At 45.7% G+C, this 25,000-nt stretch overlaps 2 protein-coding genes across 2 annotated transcripts; both read right to left on the bottom strand.

The window, feature by feature from the left end:
• Positions 1–4,267: 4,267 nt before the first annotated feature.
• On the bottom strand, positions 4,268–11,981 carry LOC311343637 (surfeit locus protein 4-like). The gene is made up of 6 exons (XM_084468552.1): positions 11,784–11,981; positions 10,405–10,591; positions 8,395–8,471; positions 7,431–7,474; positions 6,997–7,183; positions 4,268–5,690 (listed from the first exon to the last, which is right to left on the bottom strand). The coding sequence occupies exons 1-6, from the start codon at positions 11,829–11,831 to the stop codon at positions 5,424–5,426; spliced, it is 810 nt and encodes a 269-aa protein (XP_084324678.1). The 5' UTR covers positions 11,832–11,981; the 3' UTR covers positions 4,268–5,423.
• A 3,575-nt stretch (positions 11,982–15,556) lies between these two features.
• On the bottom strand, positions 15,557–21,996 carry ciz1b (cdkn1a interacting zinc finger protein 1b). Its single transcript, XM_084467860.1, has 15 exons — positions 21,876–21,996; positions 21,578–21,654; positions 21,306–21,405; positions 20,921–21,009; positions 20,756–20,844; positions 20,449–20,519; positions 19,710–19,856; positions 19,493–19,575; positions 19,000–19,093; positions 18,771–18,875; positions 18,244–18,387; positions 17,908–17,988; positions 17,694–17,751; positions 17,252–17,373; positions 15,557–16,644 (listed from the first exon to the last, which is right to left on the bottom strand). Exons 2-15 carry the CDS (start codon positions 21,601–21,603, stop codon positions 16,531–16,533), a joined length of 1,323 nt encoding a protein of 440 aa, XP_084323986.1. The 5' UTR covers positions 21,604–21,654; positions 21,876–21,996; the 3' UTR covers positions 15,557–16,530.
• Between the last annotated feature and the right edge of the window lie 3,004 nt (positions 21,997–25,000).

Below are 25,000 nucleotides of genomic sequence, written 5' to 3' on the forward strand. Positions count from 1 at the left end.
ACACACACACACACACACACACACACACACACACACACACACACACACACACACACACACACACACACACACACACTGCTCAGGCTGTATTGATTGTACCTGTGCTGTACATGCGGGCGGTGTGCATCAGTCCTGAAGCAGCAGCAGAAGACTAAAGTGTTTAGGAACATAGAGCTGATGTGAAGATCAATACTCACCTGCACACACACACACACACACACACACACACACACACACACACACACACATTCAGATGGAGAGAGAAGGAACGAGAGACACACACACACATACACACACACAGACAGAGAGCTGAAGATAGGGAGGAAGAGCGTGACACACATAACCACATACACACACACACACACACACACACTCACACACACACCGGCGGCGAGAGAGAGGATGAGACAAACACACAGACACATTCAGATCAGTACTTTTACCTATGGCTGATACAGGACAGAGAGAGAGAGAGAGAGAGAGAGAGAGAGAGAGAGAGAGAGAGAGAGAGAGAGAGAGAGAGAGAGAGAGACAGAGAGAGAGACAGAGAGAGAGACAGAGTGATAGTAGTAGTGCTGATGGAGAGAGAGAGAAAGTGAGCGAGAGAGAGAGTGAGAGAGAGTGAGAGAAGGACAGAGCAAGAGAGAGAGAGAGAAGGACAGAGCAAGAGAGAGAGAGATAGAGAGATAGAGAGAGACAGAGACAGAGAGAGAGAGACAGAGAGAGCGACAGAGAGAGAGACAGAGTGATAGTAGTAGTAGTGCTGATGGAGAGAGAAAGCAAGCGAGAGAGAGAGAGCAAGAGAGAGGGAGAGAGAGAGAGAAGGACAGAGCAAGAGAGAAAGAGAGAGAGAGAGGGAGAGAGAGAGATTGATCAGAGATGAAGCGATCACAGGACAGCTTGTCTAATCACCATGTCACGCCAACAGAGGGTTGTCGTGGTTACATCTACATGTTGGGGTTGCTGTTAATCACTCCGTCAATATGAACGGTGTGTGTGCAGCCGCTGATAATGAGATGAGAGAGGGGTCCTGCAGCAGGGGACTGTGACAGGGGGACCGTTTTAATAACACTGAAGCAGCTCACACATTAGGTACAAAGGTTATCAATTCGATTTGAAGGAGAAAGCATTACTGTTAAATGAATGTATGAATATTACTTTGAGACCAATCTTTTAATATAATGATAATAATAATAGTAATAATAATAATCAAATAATAGTAATATTATGAGTGAATATAATAATTATATTTATTGTTATGATTGAAATAATTATTGTTATAGTCTTTAAGTAATTCTATTAACATAAGTCAGAGCAGTAAGTTCACCATGATATAATTAATATAATGGCTGGATGATCATAGACCTACTATTTAAGGCATATATTAACAGCTGAATAATTGAGGCAAAAGTTTCCAAATATGACATTTGGAAATTATGACAAATAATTATGTAATTATTTAATTGTTACTCATTTAACTTATTCATTATTGTAATTTCATATATTTTAATGTTGAATGATGAATTAAGTTAGATATATAGATATAGATCGATAAATCGATCGATTGATTGATTGATTGACTAATCATTTAAGTATAATATATATATTACTCTTCAAAGAACAGTAATACAGTGCCACTTGTGAAAGCACATAACTGTTAATCTATCAGTATCCAGTAATGATGATTGAATTAAACGATTTTTTTTCTTACGGTATAAGGATTTTAATTCAATTCAGTTCAATTAGAGGAACATTCAACGAATACTGTGTCGGCCTAAGGCACGGCATATCTAAAGTGATTCATTCAATTAAAGTGGGTTGTGTAAAGAGCTTAGAGGGACCACGAGTCAAGGACACCTGATTACCGAGTCACCAGATGGACGCTGATCTCTCATTCACAAAGTCTCTCCACAATGTCAGCGTCATTTGGAAGGAAGCTTTTAACATTCAGCATATTTCATAAATTAGCCACATTAGTAAAAACCTCTCAGACGAATGTTAATATATATTTTTTTTATCCCTGCTAAAAGGTAATTAATACCCAGCTGCCAAAAAAAAAAAAAGGTTTAAAAAACCCTCTGGATATAATCAACACACACACTATCACTGTTAAAAATTCAACTAGGCTACGTATGAATATTCACGATGATATATTCTTTCGAAAAAGTGGCGTAGAGGCCTAGTTGATATAGTCTAACTATACACCATAGGGACTGGAAATTACAAATACATGTTTTACCATCATGTTTCTGCAGAAAGTATACTGATTAGCTGGTATTCATTTGTATTTGTCATCTGTTCTGTGAGTATGTGTTCACTCACATGACCGCTGAAAGAGGGCGCGGAGGACGCTTTTTTTCAGACATCAGCGCCCCCCAGTGGACATCAATAAGAAAAGCAGCAGCGCTATGAATCAACACTAAATATGATACTTCGATTGTAATATATATTCAATCGTCGAAATTATAATGCATAGCAATGCATTCAAAAATCTCAACGTGAATATAGTCGAGTATATTTGGATCAAAATATGTTTTAAGAAGAGGTTTAACTGATTTCACTGCTGGCACCACCATGAACCATTAAACATTAAATTGATGTGGTATACCTACCAGAGGTAACTTGATCCTTCATGAAAACTCCGCATGCATTACTTGTGTATGGAACTGTCTCACTGTGGCCCTCTGGTGGTTAGATGGTGGCCATGGCATTTAAATAATGTCCTTGAATGAATGTTCTCTTACGCCTACGATCGAAGAAGTCGATTGAAGACAAAGTGTTATAGCCTTCGTTTTACTCCCTGATTGGAAGGCAAATACATCTGATTTAAATGGTATCAAAGCACTTGGATACGTTTTTCCCCTCCATGTGTTCAGTCCAATTGGCACAATCCAGAGACCACAGCAACACATGACGCATGACATCTGCATGCAGGCTTGACTGGACACCCAGGTAGCAGCAGGTAGTTATATACTATATGAATACTTAAATACTATAAATATAGTCATTTGAAATGTAATGAATTGTTTACAGTTGAGGCTTTACATCATGTGTTTGTGAGCCTCTCTAACTTTCTCAAGTACACACACACACACACACACACCGGCCACACACACACACACACACACACACACACACACACACACACACACACACACACACACACACACACACACACACACACACACACGACATAGTGGCTTCAATCCAGTCCTCCTATATTCAAGTAATAAGGAGCACTCTGCAGCCAAGGACAGCACCTGGACCCCACAGCACACACACACACACACACACACACACACACACACACACACACACACACACACACACACACACACACACACACACACACAAAACAGAGTGATAGAAAGAAAAACATTGTCATTCTAGTTGAACTGCATACACACATTGATTATACAATGAAAATCTTCAACAATATATAAGACCATTTGTAAACACGTTCTGACTGATAGTACATCTCTAATGACATCATGGCAGATTCAACAACAACAGACCACATGTTACGGTTCTGTCTCCTCTTTACAGGTAGGCCTTCATTCATTGATTAATTAATACGTCTAATTAATGATATATGCATGGGTGAACATTGGGATAGGAAGTAAACACAGTATTATTCAAATGAATTATTTTCATCGCTTTAACATTTAACATGTTGATATATATTTTCTAGCAAACATCACCTGTTGTGTCTTTCAGAGTATTAATGTCTATGTTGATTATAGAAATATTCATTTGCATGAATTATCTGACGTTGTGCATTTCTTAAGCTAATTGTCTGCCCTATAGAGATGAGAATTTGGTATGACCAAATAATGACTAAAACAGATTTATTTATTTTTAACAAACTTAATGTCATTTTTATAATGACATCATAAGCCTGCTGGGCATTGTCCCTCTCCTGCACTTTCGTTTTAATTTTTTTGACATGTACTTTTACTGTATTTTTTCATTGCACAGATAAATAAGGTAAACTAAATGTAATGGATATTGTTTCCAATGTATGAGTGTTGATGTTAGTGTTGAAGGTTAAATGTTGTCCTGGGAGCATCCTCTCCAGGACGTCCTGCTCTCTGACAGATAAGCCAGCCTTCACCGCTGATACCAGAGAACACAACGTTACCCACGATGCCTTTCACCTATAGTCACCTGACGGTGGAAAGACACAATGTTAACATGAATCAAGTTAATGTGATATGAATTATAGTATTGGTGATTCTGTTGGGAGACTGAATGATTGCGTAAAAGAAAATGTGTCAGAAAGATTGAAATTTATTTATTAAACATCTTCATAAACACACAATAGAAAAACATTTCAATGCATCTCCACGTATAGATTCTGGGGGGAGGGAGGGGGGGGGGGGGGGCAAAAAGACTGACAAGCAAACAGACCGAGGGACAGATAAAAATACATTGCCTGCTTTGATTGATATTTTTGTAATGAAATCATTCATCCACAGCATAACCTCATAAGAGCTGTCTGTCTGTCTGTCTGTCTGTCTATACAGGCCCGTCTGTCTGTCTAACAACCAGACATACAGACGGACGCACATACAAGTCTTTAATAATGTGAAATATATTTCCTACCATTAATGCAATGCCTAAGGTGTATCTACTGGACAGGCAGCATTAGACACAACGGCAAAACCACTCTGCTTAGACTGAGGGCCTGTAAGTGTCTATCATAGAGTATTGGCACTTTGAGTTTCTCTACATTTTGGCAGTAGTTGGAAACGCTCCAGATATTAAAAGCAGAAATGCTTTGTTGAGGGCAGCAACTACCAGCCACACACACACACACACACACACACACACACACACACACACACACACACACACACACACACACACACACACACACACACACACACACACACACACACACACACACACACACACCTCTCTCAAAATCAACAGAAATCTAAATCGAAGCACTCCGAAACAGATGGAACATTTGATTCCTAACCGGAAAGAGAAAGAAGAAGCAGTAGTCTTCTGACAGGTAACACGTTAAGTGTGGAGACGAGGAAGAGATGAGGTGGAGAGAAACGGTCTATCCGTCGGTCGATGGAGCGGACCGACACAGAGGCCTAACTCCTCAGAAAGCTGACCAAGATCCCGCGGCCCACTTGTCTACGTCTCCACCCCGCCTAAAACTCATCCATCCATCTAGCGATCGATCAGCCCACTCACTCACTCGCCTCCCTGTCTGTCTGTCTGTCTGTCTGTCTGTCATCCACTCCTCCGCCTCTGATGCAAACGCCATCCCTGAAATGACATGCCTCCAGACACTCCTCCCCTCTTCATGTCGAGACTCAATTCATCAGCCCCCGCCCCGCTCCCCCTCTAACCAAACCCCTCTCCTCCTCCTCCTCCTCCTCCTCCTCCTCCTCCTCCCTCCTCCCTCACCACTCCTTCTTCTTCTCGTCCATGGAGACGCCCCCGGGCCCCAGGGCCACCACCAGCAGCAGGCCCCCGATGACCGAGGTGGTCTGGAAGAAGTCGTACTTGAGGAAGTCGTGCATGGGCTTGTAGGTGGGCACCGTCCAGAAGGCGTTGAAGAACAGGTTGATCCAGGCCAGCCACAGCACCAGGGTCAGCGCCGCCAGCTTGGTCTTGAAGCCCACCGCCACCAGCACGATGAGCGCCGTGCCCACCAGGTTCTGTAGGATCTACACGCACACACACACACACACACACACACACACAGTAATGATATGGGTACCTGCTCCGGGATCTACACACACACCAGGATCTACACACACACCAGGATCTACACACACACACACACACAGTAATGATATGGGTACCTGCTCCGGGATCTACACACACACCAGGATCTACACGCACACACACACACACAGTAATGATATGGGTACCTGCTCCGGGATCTACACACACACCAGGATCTACACACACACCAGGATCTACACACACGCACACACACAGTAATGATATGGGTACCTGCTCCGGGATCTACACACACACCAGGATCTACACACACACCAGGATCTACACACACACCAGGATCTACACACACACCAGGATCTACACACACACACACACACAGTAATGATATGGGTACCTGCTCCGGGATCTACACACACACACCAGGATCCACACACACACACACACACACACACACACACACACACACACACACACACACACACACACACACACACACACACAGTAATGATATGGGTACCTGCTCCGGGATCTACACACACACCAGGATCTACACACACACACACACACACACACACACACACACACACACACACACACACACACACACACACACACACACACACACACACACACACACACACACACACACACACACACACACACACACACAGTAATGATATGGGTACCTGCTCCGGGATCTACACACACACACCAGGATCTACACACACACACACACACACACACACACACACACACACACACACACACACACACACACAGTAATGATACGGGTACCTGCTCCGGGACAACGGAGTGGAATGAGCGAGGCGCTATAATCGGCCTCAGTGCATCTCCTCTCAGGAGACTCAAGCCTTTTTTTTTTTTACATTGTCCCTGATGGATAAACCAACTTAACCCAACTAAGTCTAACTAAGTATAACCCAGGGTCCACTAGTGGTGCACAGTGAGAGGGGAGGGGGGTGTGTGGACTGTGGGTGGCTGTCGACTTCTCGCCAGGCCATGACCCGGCTCTTAAACTGTTTAAAAAAAAAAGTACACTTGGTTGCTTGGTGATCTGATATTACATATTTTCTTTTTTGGTGATTTTATATTTATTACTTGTCAACCCTTCTTGACGACTTTTGCCAATCATTTCACTGTGTTCTACCGCACAGTGTGTGTGCGTGCGTGCGTGCGTGCGTGCGTGCGTGCGTGCGTGCGTGTGTGTGTGTGTGCGTGCTCAGCGTACACTCTGACGAGGTGCTGAAGGAGGTGAACTACACTCACAGTGATGAGGTTCAGCTCAAAGTGCAGCAGGGTCATGAACATCAGAACGAGGAGGACGCGACCCCCCAGCTGCATGTACTGTTTGGGGGAGCTCTCCCCTAGAGAGGGCACCCCGGCAAACATGCTCTTCCCCTCGCCCCGGCTCTCAGCCAATAGCAGCAGCAGCCCGCCTCCAAGAGCCAGGTTCCTAAAGCAGGGATTGGAGGAATTAGAGACGGCATTGCCTCTCTTCTCCTCCGTGTGTCAGTGTGTCATGTGACACAATGATACTAAATAATTATAATAATAACAACAACAATGAAACTAGAACTTACATTGAAACTATTTGAGTCTTTTCTATTAATATTAAAAACAAAATGAGTCATTGACTTTAATATGCTACACATGTTCTTTTACATTCTTAATACATTAAAAAAAAAAAAGCATTTGATCACCTCATGAGGAACTTCACATCCCAGAGTATACTGTATGCCACAGTCTGGAAGACAGACAGACAGACAGACAGCCTTAGTGCTCACCTAACAATCAATTAAATCAAATATAGAAAGGTGCAACGTGTTTTGGCAGACTGTCAGATTAGTCTTCTGCCGTAGGGGGGCCGCATATTTCCAGAGAATCGTGGCGTACACTCCTGGCGTAAGAAACAAGTTCAGGTCTCCCCCAAAGGTCTCCCCTGCTTCCCCCGTCCTCCCTCTCTCACAAAACGCATCGCCCCACAGAACACAGGACTCACTGTCGAGTCTTTCTCGTTCAAGCCCTGCAGTAAGTCAGAGCCAGGGTTAAATCTGTCAGTGTACTCGTCACATGATTGACAGGAGGTTAGCACGACTTCATCCCCTCATAGGCCTCTGAAGAATAAGTCCCGCCTCCGAGGCTCCCGGTTCCCTCGGTCAAATGTCTATAGGAGATAACACGGGGTTTTTGAATGATCGTACATAACAAACTGTGTAGGTGGCGAAGAAGTAAAAGCTGCGTCACGTTTTGAACTACACACTTTTACCATCTAGTTTCGACAGGGTTTTTGGATTATCGGTGCCGTTAAAATAGCATTTATAAATCGTTTACTACTTTAACGGCACCGACAATTTGACCGAGGGAACCGGGAGCCTCGGAGGCGGGACTTATTCTTCAGAGGTCTGTTGACAGATGAAGGACGGGACGCTACAGTGACGGATACCCACTCTCCAGGGGTAGAGCGAACTTAAAGATCTCTGCAGCTCATGGCAAAGACATCTTTGACATTCTTCACATTCGTTCTAATAATAATTGCTTAGAACTGATAATGCAGTTCCTCTTACGTACGTATTCAACTAACAATATGACACCTTGCACCTTCCCATGTATGTAGGTCACAGAGAGAATTGATCTGCCAGACTCTCCTGGCACCATAGTACCTACCTGCAGGGCAATGATTCCAAACAGGGCGAAGCAGGCATACTGGACAAAGTTCCTGCTGAGAATCAACACACAGCCACCTAGAGGCAGAGGGCCACAAACAGACACATTAGTCGTTGTTTAGTACCAACACTCAACGTCTTAAGGCCCTGACACACCATCCCGACTGACGATCGTCGGCAGAAAGGGCAGTCGGACCGATTTTGGTCATGGCCGACATTCAACATGTGCAATCGGCTGAAAAGATCACAGACGGCTTTGACGACGGCCGATCGCACAGCACACACCGAACAGACTCAGGTCACAGCACACACCCAACAGACTCAGGTCACAGCACACACCCAACAGACTCAGGTCACAGCACACACCCAACAGACTCAGGTCACAGCACACACCCAACAGACTCAGGTCACAGCACACACCGAACAGACTCAGGTCACAGCACACACCCAACAGACTCAGGTCACAGCACACACCCAACAGACTCAGGTCACGGAGCTCGCCAGACTGTCCAACGGCCAATCATCTGGTTGGTGTGTCAGGGCCTTAAGCGCTGCTTTTATGAACCTTTAAAGTACCCCCACCCCCTGGCTGAGAGCAACCCAATTCCGGAATTGACTACTAATTCTGTTATATTAAGGGATATCAAGGTGTGCATAAATCAACTGAAAATGATATTCCACTAAATCCATGGCAATTTCATGTAATTTTAGGTCTACGAGTGAGTGATTACTATTCCATCAAGCTGATTTAATGCGTGCCGTCTGTTTTACCTCCTGGTTACAGGGCCAAGCGCCGACTGATTACCATACCACGCATGTTTCCCTTTAGAGGGCGGCCGTTCTACGCGCTACGCCAAACGCCTGCAGCCAGTCAGGTCAGCCCTCAGTGTTGTTGCCCCAGGGCCCTCTCAGAGGCCCCTCCAGGTCACCATGATATAGTACGTAGCAGCATGGTCCCCTCTGGCCATGAGGAATGCCCAGAGGGGACCATGCTGCTTATGACACAGTGGGGCGGAGGCTGGATGTCTGGAGACCCGTGAGTGGGCGGTATTGACGGCTGCGCCCCAGAGAGAGGTTAAGCTTCTTGGACACCCTGGTGTGTGTGGCGCACTTCACCACATCATTCATACCAACGCTTGCACTCAACGACGTGAGCTAGCTTTTAAAAAGGTGACATATTATACCACCAGGTGTGAGTGTGATCAGCAGTTAGGTGGACACCCCCGCAAGTGACGTCAGAAGATGCAGATTTTCAAAACGGCTAATCACACTCACATCTGGTGGTATAATATGTCACCTTTAAAAAAGATAGGCCTTCTTCGTTCTTTCCTAGAACTCCCTCCCTGGCTACATTTCTCTGCCATCGACAGGTGTTAGAACCACTCAGAACCAATCAGGCAAGAGATTCCCTGATGAGCTGACAGCGGTCTAAACTCTCAATCGTCTCATGCTGAGGAAGGCACGCATTAAACCAGAGGAGATATGGTCACGGCACATCCCACTTAAAGCTGATGGAAGAACTATTCACACTCAAATGACAGCTCTTATTCTACTTTGTTTAAGAATGCTTGATTCTGATTGGCTGGGAGGAGGGCATTGACCCGGCAGGTTGCCCGCTGACTTGTCGGTTGTGCTTGCTGCTGACTGAGCACAGCGTCATCAAATAGTAGATCAATACGCCGCTTGGATTTTTTTTCTATCACAGAAATTCCAAACATGAACATGTAAACATTGTAAAAATAAACCTTGTTTTAAAAAGTTTCTAAAATGTGTCGGAAATCTATCGGAGGGAGATGAACAAACAGAGTATACATTTAATTTAAGCACAAGCGTATTGCATGCTCATTTAAGCATGCAATACAAATGAGAAAAAGCATAATTATTAAAGCATTTGAATTGTTTTATTTCATTAGGGCTGCGACTCATCGCTGCAGCCCTAACGGCTGCGGTCTTGAACCCATGGACGGACAGACAGACGGGTGTGTAGTGCGGGTCGGTCTCAGGGCCTCACCCAGCTGCCCCAGCAGGTTGATGAGGACGAAGCAGGAGGCCAGGAACCAGCCACAGCTCCACGTGGCCGAAATGTAGTCGCTTTGCTCCGACCACTGGAACCACATCCTCACCCCGTCCTCCAGGAAGGTGCTGATCAGACACAAGCGCGCCAAGTGGGGGAGATACTGCTTGGTGAGACGCAGAAACTGCGGCAGAGAGGAGGGAGAGAGGTGACAACAGAGAGTCCATGTGGAGTAGTCAGAGCGGTGTTTTCAGCTGGTTATTTCCCTTCTCTTCTGTGGGCAACAATTGTGTTCTGTGTTGGGGGTGTCATCTTTTCACCATCGCAGCTCTAACCGCAGGTGTGTCCTTTTCTTTGGCAGCGCATTGAGTACATAAGTGTTGTTTATGAGTCATTCTCCTCCAGCCAAGCGCCACCTAAGTTTAGCTTTCCACACCGGCAGGAGCTGGTGTGCCTCTTGGCCAATCACCTTTCTCCCTGTCAATACTGGTGTACGCTCAAGTGACCGAGTGGGAATCAATGGCAGTTGCTATGGAGACTGTGTGGTTTACCTACTAATGTGCCATTGAGACCACCAGTGCACGAAGCGGGCAGGCGTAAGCTGATGATTTCATAAGACGAAGAAGGAAGAGGGGGGCGGCAGTGGGGGTGATTAGATACAAACTAGTAAGTCGACTATGCGGTTAAATCCGTGTCATGTTCTCCTAGGCAAATGACAAACAAACAAATCAACAACACATGGACGTGGAGGGCTCTGATAAGGCCACGCTACATCGCACATGGGAGGTGCAGGCCATTTAGACCATCATCAAATCACAGGATCCCTGTACGCCCTGAGGAGGATGCCTTTCGGGCAAAAGCCACACGCTAGATGTAAACTTATTGGGCCCCAGCATCAATGATGCTGGGGCCCAATAAGTTTACATCTCCGCCACCACTGCCACAGTGGCAGTGGTGGCGGAGATGTGTGATGGTAGCAAAATCATAGCATTTCACTACAGCGGTGATTTGTCCATTTCCCCTGCAACAGATAGGGTGGGTTCAGGGTTGGCTCACACTGCGTTTTGAAACCTCTCTGTGAATTGTGTCGTTGAAGCACTTCGACGGAACAAGTCCGGCTGGACTACTTCATGATCTATTATGGCTGAAAACACAACAACAAAAAGAACACGCCGTCTTATTTTTTTTTAGCTTCCGTCCTTCAAACAGGGCCACGCGTTAACGGTTCAAGGGGCCATGCCTAAAACTAGAAACGTTAAAGTCTTTATACCAGACTAAGCAACAACCCTTTCAGCTAACGTTTGCTCCGCTACCCCGACCCGGAGCGGTCTCTCAACCCGTGGCACGGTGGCCGTTTCCCGGGGAGCAGTGCTCACCTGGTCCGCTACATCCTCCGCCTGGCCCATCAGGTCGTTGTGTCCCATCTCCTCTCCGGACAAAAAAGGCACTTCGATATTCAAGTTCAACGTTCGGAAAAAAAAAAACAATCTGAATAGTGTTACAACTTATTTACGTAGCCTCTTCCTGACTCAATCGAAGTATATTCGCGTTGATGGCTGCCTGTTTACAGCCTGCTCCGCCCCATTATCCTCTGCGCCGGTCGGCAGTGCGCCCCCTGTCGGCGCGCCGGAGAAGACATGCCACGTAGTCGATTGTCACCGGAGCACACGTCACACACACCGCTGCTGGTGAAGGAGCCAACGGACAGGGCCGTCACTAGCTTGTGGGGGGCCCTGGTCAATATGGAGAAACTATACCGGGGGACTAAAAAAAAAGGTGGTCCTGTGGCATGATTTCAGCATTTAAATGTGTCTATATTTAAGAGTTAGGAGGAAAATAAGATAGCATAAGATAGCTTAAAATATAAGCATAAATGACAAATTTATAAGCATAAATGACAAATGCTTAATTTTCCTCAAAACTGTTATTTTAAATGTCAAGAACAAATTTGTTAGAGAATAAAATATGCGAATTCGCCAAAAGAACTTTAGATTAAATTAACTAGGCCATTACACATAATTAACATAATTTAAATAAGGTGATAGAACATAGACACGACAAGACAACGAGTCACGTCAGCTGTCCCAACTCATTAGGCACAGTGATTATGATTGAGTTGCACCTTATTTCAAACCAATCGGTGACAGAGAACAATGTCATTGGATGTAAATAATTGGTTAAACCTTCAGCAGCTGACTTGATACTGTATTGGGACACTTCTCATTTCAGTGAAGTTGTAGTGCTAGGCACACAGGTTTCAGCAGCTGCTCTCCACAGCAACCATGGATTTTCTCATAAGGTGATTTGTTGATTGTTTAGCTCTCTACTCCATGATTAATCAGTAGCAGGGCCTTAATGCATTTCTTCTTATCTACCAGAGTTCTGCAATTGTCTCTACTACTTGCTGTGGGGTGTCAAGTACATGGTAAGTTTAATCCAAAAATATAAATTTTAAACAGGCAGGTATCAGTGTGCTAACAAGTATTCACAACAGCTTACAGGCAGGTGTTTTCTGAGCCAGAGAAGCCTAGCAATGTAGCCCAGCAGCAGCAGCCTCCTAGCTACAAGCAGCACCACCAGCAGCAGCCCTCTAGCTACAAGCAGCAGCAGCAGCAGCCCCCTAGCTACAACCAGCAGCAGCAGCAGCCCCCTAGCTACAAGCAGCAGCAGCAGCAGCAGCCCCCTAGCTACAAGCAGCAGCAGCAGCAGCAGCCCCCTAGCTACAAGCAGCAGCAGCAGCAGCAGCCCCCTAGCTACAAGCAGCAGCAGCAGCCCCCTAGCTACAAGCAGCAGCAGCAGCCCCCTAGCTACAAGCAGCAGCAGCAGCCCCCTAGCTACAAGCAGCAGCAGCAGCAGCCCCCTAGCTACAAGCAGCAGCAGCAGCAGCAGCCCCCTAGCTACAAGCAGCAGCAGCAGCAGCAGCCCCCTAGCTACAAGCAGCAGCAGCAGCAGCAGCCCCCTAGCTACAAGCAGCAGCAGCAGCAGCCCCCTAGCTACAAGCAGCAGCAGCCGCAGCCCCCTAGCTACAAGCAGCAGCCGCAGCAGCCCCCTAGCTACAAGCAGCAGCAGAAGAAGACTCCTAGTTACCAGCAGCAGACTCCTAGTTACCAGCAGCAGACTCCTAGTTACCAGCAGCAGACTCCTAGTTACCACCAGCAGCAGAAGACTCCTAGTTACCAGCAGCAGAAGACTCCTAGTTACCAGCAGCAGCAGAAGAAGACTCCTAGTTACCAGCAGCAGAAGAAGACTCCTAGTTACCAGCAGCAGCAGAAGAAGACTCCTAGTTACCAGCAGCAGCAGAAGAAGACTCCTAGTTACCAGCAGCAGCAGAAGAAGACTCCTAGTTACCAGCAGCAGAAGAAGACTCCTAGTTACCAGCAGCAGAAGAAGACTCCTAGTTACCAGCAGCAGCAGAAGAAGACTCCTAGTTACCAGCAGCAGCAGCAGCAGAAGAAGACTCCTAGTTACCAGCAGAAGACTCCTAGTTACCAGCAGCAGCAGCAGCAGCAGAAGAAGACTCCTAGTTACCAGCAGAAGACTCCTAGTTACCAGCAGAAGACTCCTAGTTACCAGCAGAAGACTCCTAGGTACCAGCAGCAGCCTCCTCACTTCCAGCGTAAGCAGTAGCAGCCAGCTGGTTCATCTTTGGAGTTCCTGCAATAACATGGATCTGCTGTCCTTATTTCAATGTGTATAATAAAATTATCAATTTTGACTTTGTTGTTTATAGACTAGTTTGAATGCCAGCTATTTTGACACGCGTTTTACTAAAAATGACAGGCCTAGTGTAAAGGAGTGAGCTCATAATTGAATGGTTGACATCACTCAATGTGGGGAAATTCCTCTTGAAATTTGCATTACTGTAATGTGAGGAAATGCTCACCTTGTATATTTATGGATCCAAGCGAACCAGATATTCTTGCCTGTTAAGCACTTTTTAATGTAGGGTTCAAAATAATGTGGGTCAGTTTTAACGTACTTGGGAGAAATTATGGCAAAATCAAAGTAAGAGCTTTGGGTGGGTGGAGCTACAAGCCTTGGCAGCTTCCTGGCTACCAGCAGCTAATGCTTTTACCACTGTAACACAAGTACCTTGTGAAGATAACATTGGATAAATGTAATTTATTAAACTGCATTAAATCCTACAAAATATGAAAGGGTCACTAAATGCAAATGTGTTTCCTGCAGTTCATTCACTAGACCTCCAGCAGGAGAGTCCTCCAACTCTAGAGCTCTAGTGGGAGGACTCTCCACCTCCAGACCTCCAGCAGGAGAGTCCTTCAACTCTAGAGCTCTAGCAGAGAGTCCTCCACCTCTCAAACTCTAGCAGGGGGCTTCTAGACCTCTTAAACTCTAGCAGGAGGCTTTCCTATAACATGGCAGCCCAGACCGTGTTGAAGAGGCCTGGAAGCCGAGCTGTTCCTGTACAATGTCCAGAGCCCCCCACTCACTTTGAAATGAAATCCTCCACTTATTGTGCTCTAGCTTTATTCACTCTAACCAAGGTGTTATCTTTATTTTGGTGGTGATGAAGTTAAGAAACTTAAATAAAAATACACTGCTAGCATCCATCTACAAATGATCAAAATACAAAACAAACCTATAATATATATATGACAGTTAATGTGTATTGTTACTTTTCTTTATTTGGTGCATAAAAGTGCTTTCAGTCAACACACTTGGCTACCAAGAGAGCCTGGTAATTAAAAAAAAAAAAAAATATATATATATATATATATATATAAAGGCTGAAATGTTAGCTTCGAGGCCCCCTGGTGGCTCCAGGGGCTCTATACAACCGCAGAGTCCGCTTGGAGCAGGAAATAAACCAGCCAACAGACCTCAGTGCATCTGATGAAGACAAACATTTTCTAATAAATGCCATCACATAGATGGCTGGCATTATTCATAATGATCTATATATCTATCTATAGTCCTTGTTGTGTTAAGTTTCTAGCTCCACCTACTAAGTAACACAACTACAGCTATAAATATTACATAGCCACCAGACTGTTGAGTTCCTGGTTAACACATCGCAGCAGAATCCACCTCTCAAAAGCATGTCTGTGTATTGGGGGTCTAGATGCTGGACATGAATGAGCTGCTTATTTGGTAATTTTTTTTTAATAAGACAGGTAATTAAAAAATGTGTATGTAGCAATGAACATCAGTTAATTGATAAGCAGAAACAAAGGAGGTTAAAATGATGATGCAGCCTTTATTTAGCACCAGAGGAAGCAGTCATCTCAGTCATCGGTAACCGTACACCCTTCTGTCTGTCCTCATCTTTACAAGCCTTCATCTTTCCCTTTCATTGTCACAGAACATCCTGTGTGGGTGTTTTGTGGGTTTTATTTTTGTCAATATCCACATAAACGTGTGTGTAAAGTGAAAAGGTTTCATCTACGCCTCTTTCATTTATTATTTAACAGCCAAGTCTCTTATCCAGTAAGCATTCCATACATTTTCCCCTCCTACACCATATCTCCTGACCAGCATTTTCCCTTTGTTTCTCCCCGTGTTGAAGTGAGCAGATGGAAATTTCCAAAGCTTGACTTTTTATGTGAGCGATACAATTCAACATTTTCCCTTTCTGTCTATTTCCGAAATGTCTGTTATTTCCAAAGAATCAGTTTAGGCCCATTCTTTTCTCTCGGCTGGTCAGACAAGGCATCTGATATACAATACTAGATGCTAGAACATTGTACGGATACTTATAGATACTATAGATATTGACAGACACTATAAACAGCATCTAGTATGGCGTAAACATCGGAACTCATCACTCGTAGCCATGAGCAAACTACTGCTGAAGCACGTGACTGGGACATGGATACCACGAGGAGCAGGAAGCAGCTGTACAGCCATGTAAGAAGACCTTAAAGCGGTGGATCTAGGATCTTCCATCGCAACTGTTTTACCCTGAAGCACACGAGACCCTAACTCCATGGAGGCCAGAACGGAGCCCGCTCACATGGACCCAGGTGGGTGTGGCCGTCGCCGGCATGTGCTCCTGTTCCTCATTCGGTGCCGTTGATGTGTGTGTTGAGGTTGTGTGTGTTGAGGTTGTGTGTGTGTTGAGGTTGTGTGCGTTTAGGATATGTGTGGTGAGGATGTGTGCGTTTAGGATGTGTGTGGTGAGGACGTGTGTGGTGAGGACGTGTGTGTTGAGGACGTGTGTGTTGAGCATGTGTGCTCTTGTGTCAGGTTTCCATGGTTTCCAGACGTCTGGTGCATCTGTCCAAACAGAAAAGCAGATATGAGAGATGTGAACATCCAACCAGGACCCACGGTCTGCAAGAGCGGCTGTCTGTGTGTGCGCACACGTGTGTGTGTGTGTGTGTTTACCTGCAGGTTGAGGTAGAGTGTGTGTGTGTGTGTGTGTGTGTGCGTGCGTGCGTGCATGTGTTTACCTGCAGGTTGGGGTAGTGTGTGTGTGTGTGTGTGTGTGTTTGTTTACCTGCAGGTTGAGGTAGTGTGTGTGTGTGTGTGTGTGCGTGCGTGCGTGCATGTGTTTACCTGCAGGTTGGGGTAGTGTGTGTGTGTGTGTGTGTGTGTGTGTGTGTGTGTGTGTGTTTACCTGCAGGTTGAGGTAGTGTGTGTGTGTGTGTGTGTTTACCTGCAGGTTGAGGTAGTGTGTGTGTGTGTGTGTGTGTGTGTGTGTGTGTGTGTGTGTGTGTTTACCTGCAGGTTGAGGTAGTGTGTGTGTGTGTGTGTGTGTGTGTGTGTGTTTGTGTGTGTGTGTGTTTACCTGCAGGTTGAGGTAGTGTGTGTGTGTGTGTGTGTGTGTGTGTGTGTGTGTGTGTGTGTGTGTGTGTGTGTGTGTGTGTGTGTGTGTGTTTACCTGCAGGTTGAGGTAGTGTGTGTGCGTTCGACAGTGTGTGTGCCGCGCTGTGGCCTCATTATCAAAGAACTTCTGACAGAGACGACACAGGAAACCGGTCACAGGGACCACAAAACTGCTTCCTGTGGAAAGCAAGAGATCATCAGTCCTCAGACGGAAACCTCAAGGCAGTTTGAACCCTCCGACCTCACGCTGCTGTATCTTCATTACCTGGCCGTCAGTCTCCAAGAAAGAGAAAAGAAAATGGGACAGCCAGAGCGTATTCTATACTTATTCTAGATTCCATTTCAAACCAAATCATTGGAAGAGCAGCAAAGTGCATTGAGTGGAGACGTTCTTTCTGGGGGGCTCAGGCCCTGCCCCCCCCCCCCCCCCTCATCAGTCACACACCACTGCGACCTCTGTTAGCACAAACAATGAGACTGTATTCATGCTGCCCTACCGTAAACTGTGTCAGGGTCATAGTCCTGTTTTTCTGTGTCCTCTCCTTTGAAGGTTTTCTATAAAGACAAGCACACACACACACACACACACACACACACACACACACACACACACACAGTTTATAAGGTTATGGCAGGTGCTTTGCTGTCTTATCCCAATGTTGTTGAAAGTGTGCAGAAAGACGTCCAACCCCACATGTCTGTGGCCCTCACCTCCCCTCCACCTCTGGTGTCTCCATCTCCCTCTCCAGCCTCCGCCTCTTCCCCTCCCGACCCCTCCCCTCCCGACCCCTCCTCTCCCGACCCCTCCCCTCCCGACCCCTCCTCTCCCGACCCCTCCCCTCCCGACCCCTCCTCTCCCGACCCCTCCCCTCCTGACCCCTCCCCTCCCGACCCCTCCTCTCCCGACCCCTCCCCTCCCGACCCCTCCTCTCCCGACCCCTCCCCTCCCGACCCCTCCTCTCCTGACCCCTCCCCTCCCGACCCCTCCTCTCCTGACCCCTCCCCTCCCGACCCCTCCCCTCCCGACCCCTCCTCTCCTGACCCCTCCCCTCCCGACCCCTCCTCTCCTGACCCCTCCCCTCCCGACCCCTCCCCTCCCGACCCCTCCCCTCCCGACCCCTCCTCTCCCTCGAAGCAGCCGATGGCGTCCACCGTGATGAGCTCGTCGTCCTGCACCTCCTCCAGGAGAACCTGAGAGAGGAGCGACAGACGAGGAAAACTAAGAACATCAAAACAAGAACAACAAACAACGACAAAAAGCAAAGCAATGGAAAATCCAACTCAACATATACAGTATTTTGATTGTATGCACGGTTTTCTCAATTATACAATTTTTAGCAGTCAGAATTCTCCTGAAACAGTTAGAATTATCCTCCAAATTAAATATACAAAAAATAGATTGGGTCAGTTACATTTAGTTTGAATGGTTTATCATACGGAGATGGATTGGTTGTTTTGCTGAAGGCATCATCAGCATTATAATTACATTTCTCTTTGTGACCTCTTCAGGAACAAAGTAAGATATTGTACGTTTGAAAGAAAGCAGCAGTGTTGCCGTGAGGACCCCTTCTGACCTTCTGTTTGTGTTCTGGGGACTTCATATGTTCCACAAACTTCCTGGGAGTTCGGAAGTGCCGCTTACACACCAGGCAGTAAGGACGAGATGACTGCTTACACAACTACACACATGCACACGCACAAAATACACGAAACAATACCCTCAATTTTGTGAAAGGTAGTTTGTGAAGGTAGTTTATGCAAATAACTAAATAACTTCAATGAATATGATGCGATCAGTCTCACCTTATGCTGATTGGTCCGGCGGTGAAGGATAACGTCACCACTAAAATGTGATTGGCAGGTGTCACACCACCGTGGCCTGATTGGCTGATCTCCCCTGGAAAGACAATCATCAACCAATCAGGAATGGATGTCAAATTCTTAATAAATTAATTTAAATTTAAAAATATGTACCAGAGGATGGTGGGTGTACAAGATACAGGCTACAGGCTATACTTAGGCTACATAAAGATAAGCAACATGAATGTGTTTTATGAACATAGTTCTAATCATCATGACAAATATGCATTATTAACCAAGGGGCAAATTTGCTCAGTCATTGCAGTCAAGTGAGTAGATTGGAAAGCTGATGTTTTGGAATAATTATTTTCATAAACATTATTTGTGAATATGGAATAAGGTGCCCACTCTTTGCATTCATTATCCTTACGCTGCACATATCTGTTTGTTATGTATATAATGTATAGTTAACATCATAACATGTTTACGGATATACCTGTTTCCTGCGGTCTTCACAATCTCTGTGACCACCTTCAGCCTCTTCTGGTGCTCGGTCCCCATCATGTGACTCTGAAAGGCCTAAACACGCATGCGCACACACACACACACACACACACACACACGCACACGCACACACACACACACACACACAGTTAACTTGTCCCATCATATCCCGTGGTGGTCTTGTTTCACCGTTGAGTGGACGCGCCCACCTGCAGGCTGAGACAGCTGCTGCTGCAGAGGTGGCAGTGGTGCTGTCCCTGCGGCCGTCCCTCTGGCTGTCCAGCCGTCTCTCCGAACGCCCGGCTGTCGCTCTCCCTCTGGATGGTGACCTTCAGAGAGGAGCCCAGGCCCTGCAGCTGTCTCGCACAGCAACACACACACACACACACACACGTATGAACACACACACACACACACACACACACACGTATGTACATACGCAGACACACACACACACACACACACACGTATGTACATACGCAGACACATCCACACACATGTATGTACACACACACACACACACACACACACACGTATGTACATACGCAGACACATCCACACACATGTATGTACACACACACACACACACACACACACACGTATGTACATACGCAGACACATCCACACACATGTATGTACACACACACACACACACACACACACACACACACACACACACACACACACACACACACACACACGTATGTACATACGCAGACACATCCACACACACGTATGTACACACACACACACACACACACACACACACACACACACACACACACACACACACACACACACACACACACACACACACACACGTATGTACATATGCGCACACAAACACACACACACACACACACACAGTAAGCTGGAGGAGATACATGGGGCATTGGGGCATTGGGGCATTGGGGCAAGGGGGTTTAGAAGCAGTCTAGAGATTCTCACCTCTGATGCCTCCACTACCTTCTTGGGGTCCGGAATAGATACAGCATCACTCCTGGACACAAGGGCACTGTCTGTCAAATAAGCACAGACAAATTAAACAGCACCCTAATTGTAACAAGCTTCGTTTAAATATGCCTTTCAAAAATAAATCTAATAGTTAATCTCACATCAACCCTCCAGCACACACATACAACAAACAACACACACACACACACACACACACACACACACACACACACATACACACACACACACACACACACACACACACACACACACACACACACACACACACACACACACACACCAGTAGTGTCAGGAGTCTGCCCATCACCCAGATGATCGCATGAGGGTGGGAGCCTTTCAGCAATGGCTGACGAGACGGAGGGCCCTGAACTGACAGAGAAAACTCTTATTAGTCTACGGAGCAGGAGAGAGATGGAGTCATGGACAGCCAGAGGGTTCCGCTGACCTGTCAGGCTTGTGTGTCACACTCCCATCCTCTAGTTCCTGCAGGTTCTGACCAGCAGTTCCTCCTGCTAAAGACTTCATGTCTGAAACCTAAAAACAATTGAGACACAAAATGGCATGCTCATCTTTACGAAGAGAGATTATATTCTACCCTGCCTAGAGAGATGTGGAAGGTCTGAAGCATGATTGTTAAATATAGTTTTGTGGAGGTCTGGTTCCCCCATTGTAATGTTAACAGTTTGTAATCTAGGCAAATGTTTGTAGGCACCCTGGTCAAAAGCATACTTCAGGCTGAAAGAAAGTTTTAGCCCGTTTTCTGTAGCACTATCAAAGTGAGAACATGTCACTACTAAATCATATAGGAAGGATGGTACACTTGGCTCTACCTGCTCAGCACCAATCTGTTGCTTTATCAGGGAGCTGACAGCGCATTGGACCCGCGGCGGGCCCCTCTTGGCCTGGGGGCCAGCCTGCCTCAGGGGCCGCCTGGGGACGGAGGGGTGATTATGATGATGATTCAAGATCAACACAGATTAAATTAGGAATCTCGTTTACAATAATAATTATAAAAATAATAATAGTAGTAATAACAAGTCAGTGAGAGATTAGAGGCCACACAATTCACACAATTCAATAACCGAAGATGAACTTTATCAACCTGTCGGCTTTCCGTTGTCGTTTCATGTTCCCAGGAGTAATGTGTTGTCAGTCTGGTCTGTAGTACAGCCAAGGCTCCTATGAACAGAGTAGAAATGAATTGTGTGGTCGACAATACATTGTCATAAATCATAAAGGGCATGCTTATCAGTAGGCCGTACGTGTACAACACCCGTTCGTGTAGTGGAGTGGACTTATTGGATGTAAACGACAACGAATCATGTGCGGAATAATATGATTTGTGAGTTATTTTGTATTGTCGAATTCGTTTTAGATGATAAACTACGAGCAAGTCTTACCAGGTTAGACTAGCCCTCTAAAATCTCTACTTTGTATTTACAGTATTTCCGTAACATAAAAATGTTCTATAAAATCTATAAAAACAACCTGTAAGAACATGAGTTCAGTAGATGTGTACCGAACCACACTTTGAATTGGACTGAAGTGGATTGTCAACACTACAGTCTCTGGTGACTTGCTCGACTGTAAACAGCGGGTGTTGGAGATGCTGCTGGCCGCTTCATCGCCCCCTAGTAGCTCGGCGGCGCCAGTGCACTTAACGGTCAACATCTCCATGCTCGAATTGGAACGCCAAAAATTAATTTAAATGGCGAGAAGGTGAAACAGAATAAACTTTTGGAGAGCCCTTGATCAGACCGGAAGACGCACACAGGAAAAACAATAATCTTTCTTTACCATTTACAGGGCCCCCTATTATACCACCAGAGGTGTGAGTGTGATTAGCCATTACAAGCCATTTGAAATTCTTCCTTTTCCTGTGCCAAATGGCGTGTTCACATCGCTGGGTATTAGGGGGAAAACATTTTTGTGACATCAGAAAGTTCTCGTGAATGACACCTCATGATGCTTTGATGATTCTACTTCCGTTCGGCAACTGGGGCCAGATTTTGATAACAGAGTTGCCCAGTTGGTGACTTATGGTTTACTAGTTTAATCAATATAAAATAATCAACCATCATATCACATACTTGATTGACGTTGTAACCGTCTGTTGGCATCAACTTTGCTCAGTTTTAAACGTTGTGTACTGGTAAACCAGCTCTAGATAAGGGCATGTGTAGCCTTCCATACAGTGGCAATACAATGTGCTTCTCATAAATAAAAGCAAAAGCATAGCAGGTGATAGGCTACAAGGAAATAAAGGCTTCTCAATTGATATTTTATGATGAATATTTTGTGTAAACCAGAAATAGGGGGTCGGGAGTGGCTTTGCAGGGTCAGCCCTCGCGTTCATGTCCCGTCAAATCCCATCGCACCCACACTGTATTTTTTAACCCTAACAACAAAACTGCAGGTGGAATGGCTGGAATGAACTTGTTTGTGCTTGTTTGATGTACAGTCCAAACCAGAAAATACTGAAGTCTAGGCTCAAGAAGCATAACTCTGCAACAATTCAAACCAAAATAACATATACATATATAAATATAGTTAAAAATATGCATGTTTTGATTTAATTGAATGACTTTGAATGGCTGTCAAATTATGTGATGTTTAAAGCCTGGATTACAAAGCCTGGTTGAAGCTCTGTAACTGGAAACCAGTTTGACGTATTGGTGTCAGAAGATGCCCATGCACAGACACACACACACAAAAAACACACACGCAGACACTCACACACGCACGCACACACGCCTTTCTCAATGGTAGTGTGTGCGGGGGTTGGAATGGTTATGGGGGCTTATACAGTCTTTCGCCCTTAGGAATGTTACAAACCAGCTACTTGTCCCATGATGCACCTCTCTATGGCTGTGTAATCAGCCATAAAGCAGTCTAGAATGCGTGCATGTGTGTGTATGTGAGTGTGTGTGTGTGCGTGTGTGTGTGTGTGTGTGTGTGTGTGTGTGTGTGTGTAGTGCTAGTAGGGTTGAGTTCCATTTGAAACTGTGTATTTCAAAAAGAGCTGACCCAGAAAAAAGATAAGTAGAGAATGCCTGAACATGGCTCCATCTCTCCTTCTCTCTGTCTTGCCCACTCTTACCCTCTCTCTCTATCTTGTTTTATTTACATCTGAGTTACAAACGGTTACAGCTCTGAAATCGTGTCATCGATTCTTGATGCGTCACAATGCTCAGTTAGCCCGGTGACACCATCCTGGGTTCACATTCTGTTCCACTCCGCAGCCATCTGGCCTCCAGCCTGTTGAAAGCCTCTCCCAAAAGGAAAGCGTTATGACCAATCTGTGCCAGGTGGAGGGAATTTCAGTTCATAACAAAACAAGAAGCATCGCAGTAAATATTTTAGTAAGCAACGGCCTTGCCCAAAGTAAATGTAGCAGTCGTAAACGTTGACAGGGTACGTCCAGGATTTTGGCTTTGTCTCATTCTGTGAGACCCAGATCAAGTTAATTCTCCTTCCATGTAATGCAAATATGAATCTAATTCCAGGTGTATATCTGGAATTAAGTAAGGCAAAGAGGCTAATTCCAATATCAAAAAGGAGGCTTATTTTACAAGCACTTACTACAGCACTATTTCTTTCCAAATTATCGCTTCTTCCATTTCTTCAACTCAGTTACCTATATAGTATCTATTATAGCAAAATAATATTCCTTGTAACTGCCTATAACTGCTTGTAAAATAACTATAAGTCTTGTGTCCTTTATTCCGGATACACACACATAAACAGATAAGTCTTTGCATTATCTGGAAGGTGTATGAAGTCACGTTGCTAATGCTCTGGAGCCTGGGAATTTACATCAGCTCGCTATTGCTAATGGATTCTGGTTCACGTACAGGGGATCACTGCCGGCCAAAGAGGAGTCTCACTGCCCTCGTCTAGACCTGGGAAGGTTCCCAAAGGGCAGAAAAGCCTCAATCATGAACTAGCCCTTTTAATTAGCCACTAGCTTTTTGCACAGGTTGTGTTGTTTGTGCTCTTCTTCCCTTTACGTTAACATTTTCACGTTTACATTTAGGGCCTTTAGCAGATGCTTTTATCCCAAGCGAATTACAATAAGAACATTTGTCGGAAATACAGTAATGATGTTCACAGAACCAAGTGCCACTAACAATCACTAGGTTAACCCATTACACAACAAAGAGAGCTAGGATGAGATGCTACACAATGCACAGTACTATTATTAAGTGCCAGGACGTACAACATACAATAAGTGTGTAAGAGGGATGTGTGTGTGTGGGTGTGTGTGTGTGTGTGTGTGTGTGTGTGTTTGGGGGGGGGGGGGGGGGCGGGGGTGGTTAGGGGGGGAGAGCACTGCGGTCCTGACTTTGGCAGGGAGCTTGTTCCACCGCTGTGGTGCCAAAACAGAAAAGAGTTGTGACTATCGACCTTGCTTGCTCTTAACGTTTGGCTGGAGCTTTTGGAACCACGTATGGTTGGGCGCCCATAATATGGGTGCCCAACCACACGACCGTCCAGGGCAGTGAAAATCAATTGCTGCCCCTGG

This window comes from Micromesistius poutassou, assembly GCF_964030765.1.
Source record: "Micromesistius poutassou genome assembly, chromosome: 5".
Taxonomy (NCBI): domain Eukaryota; kingdom Metazoa; phylum Chordata; class Actinopteri; order Gadiformes; family Gadidae; genus Micromesistius; species Micromesistius poutassou.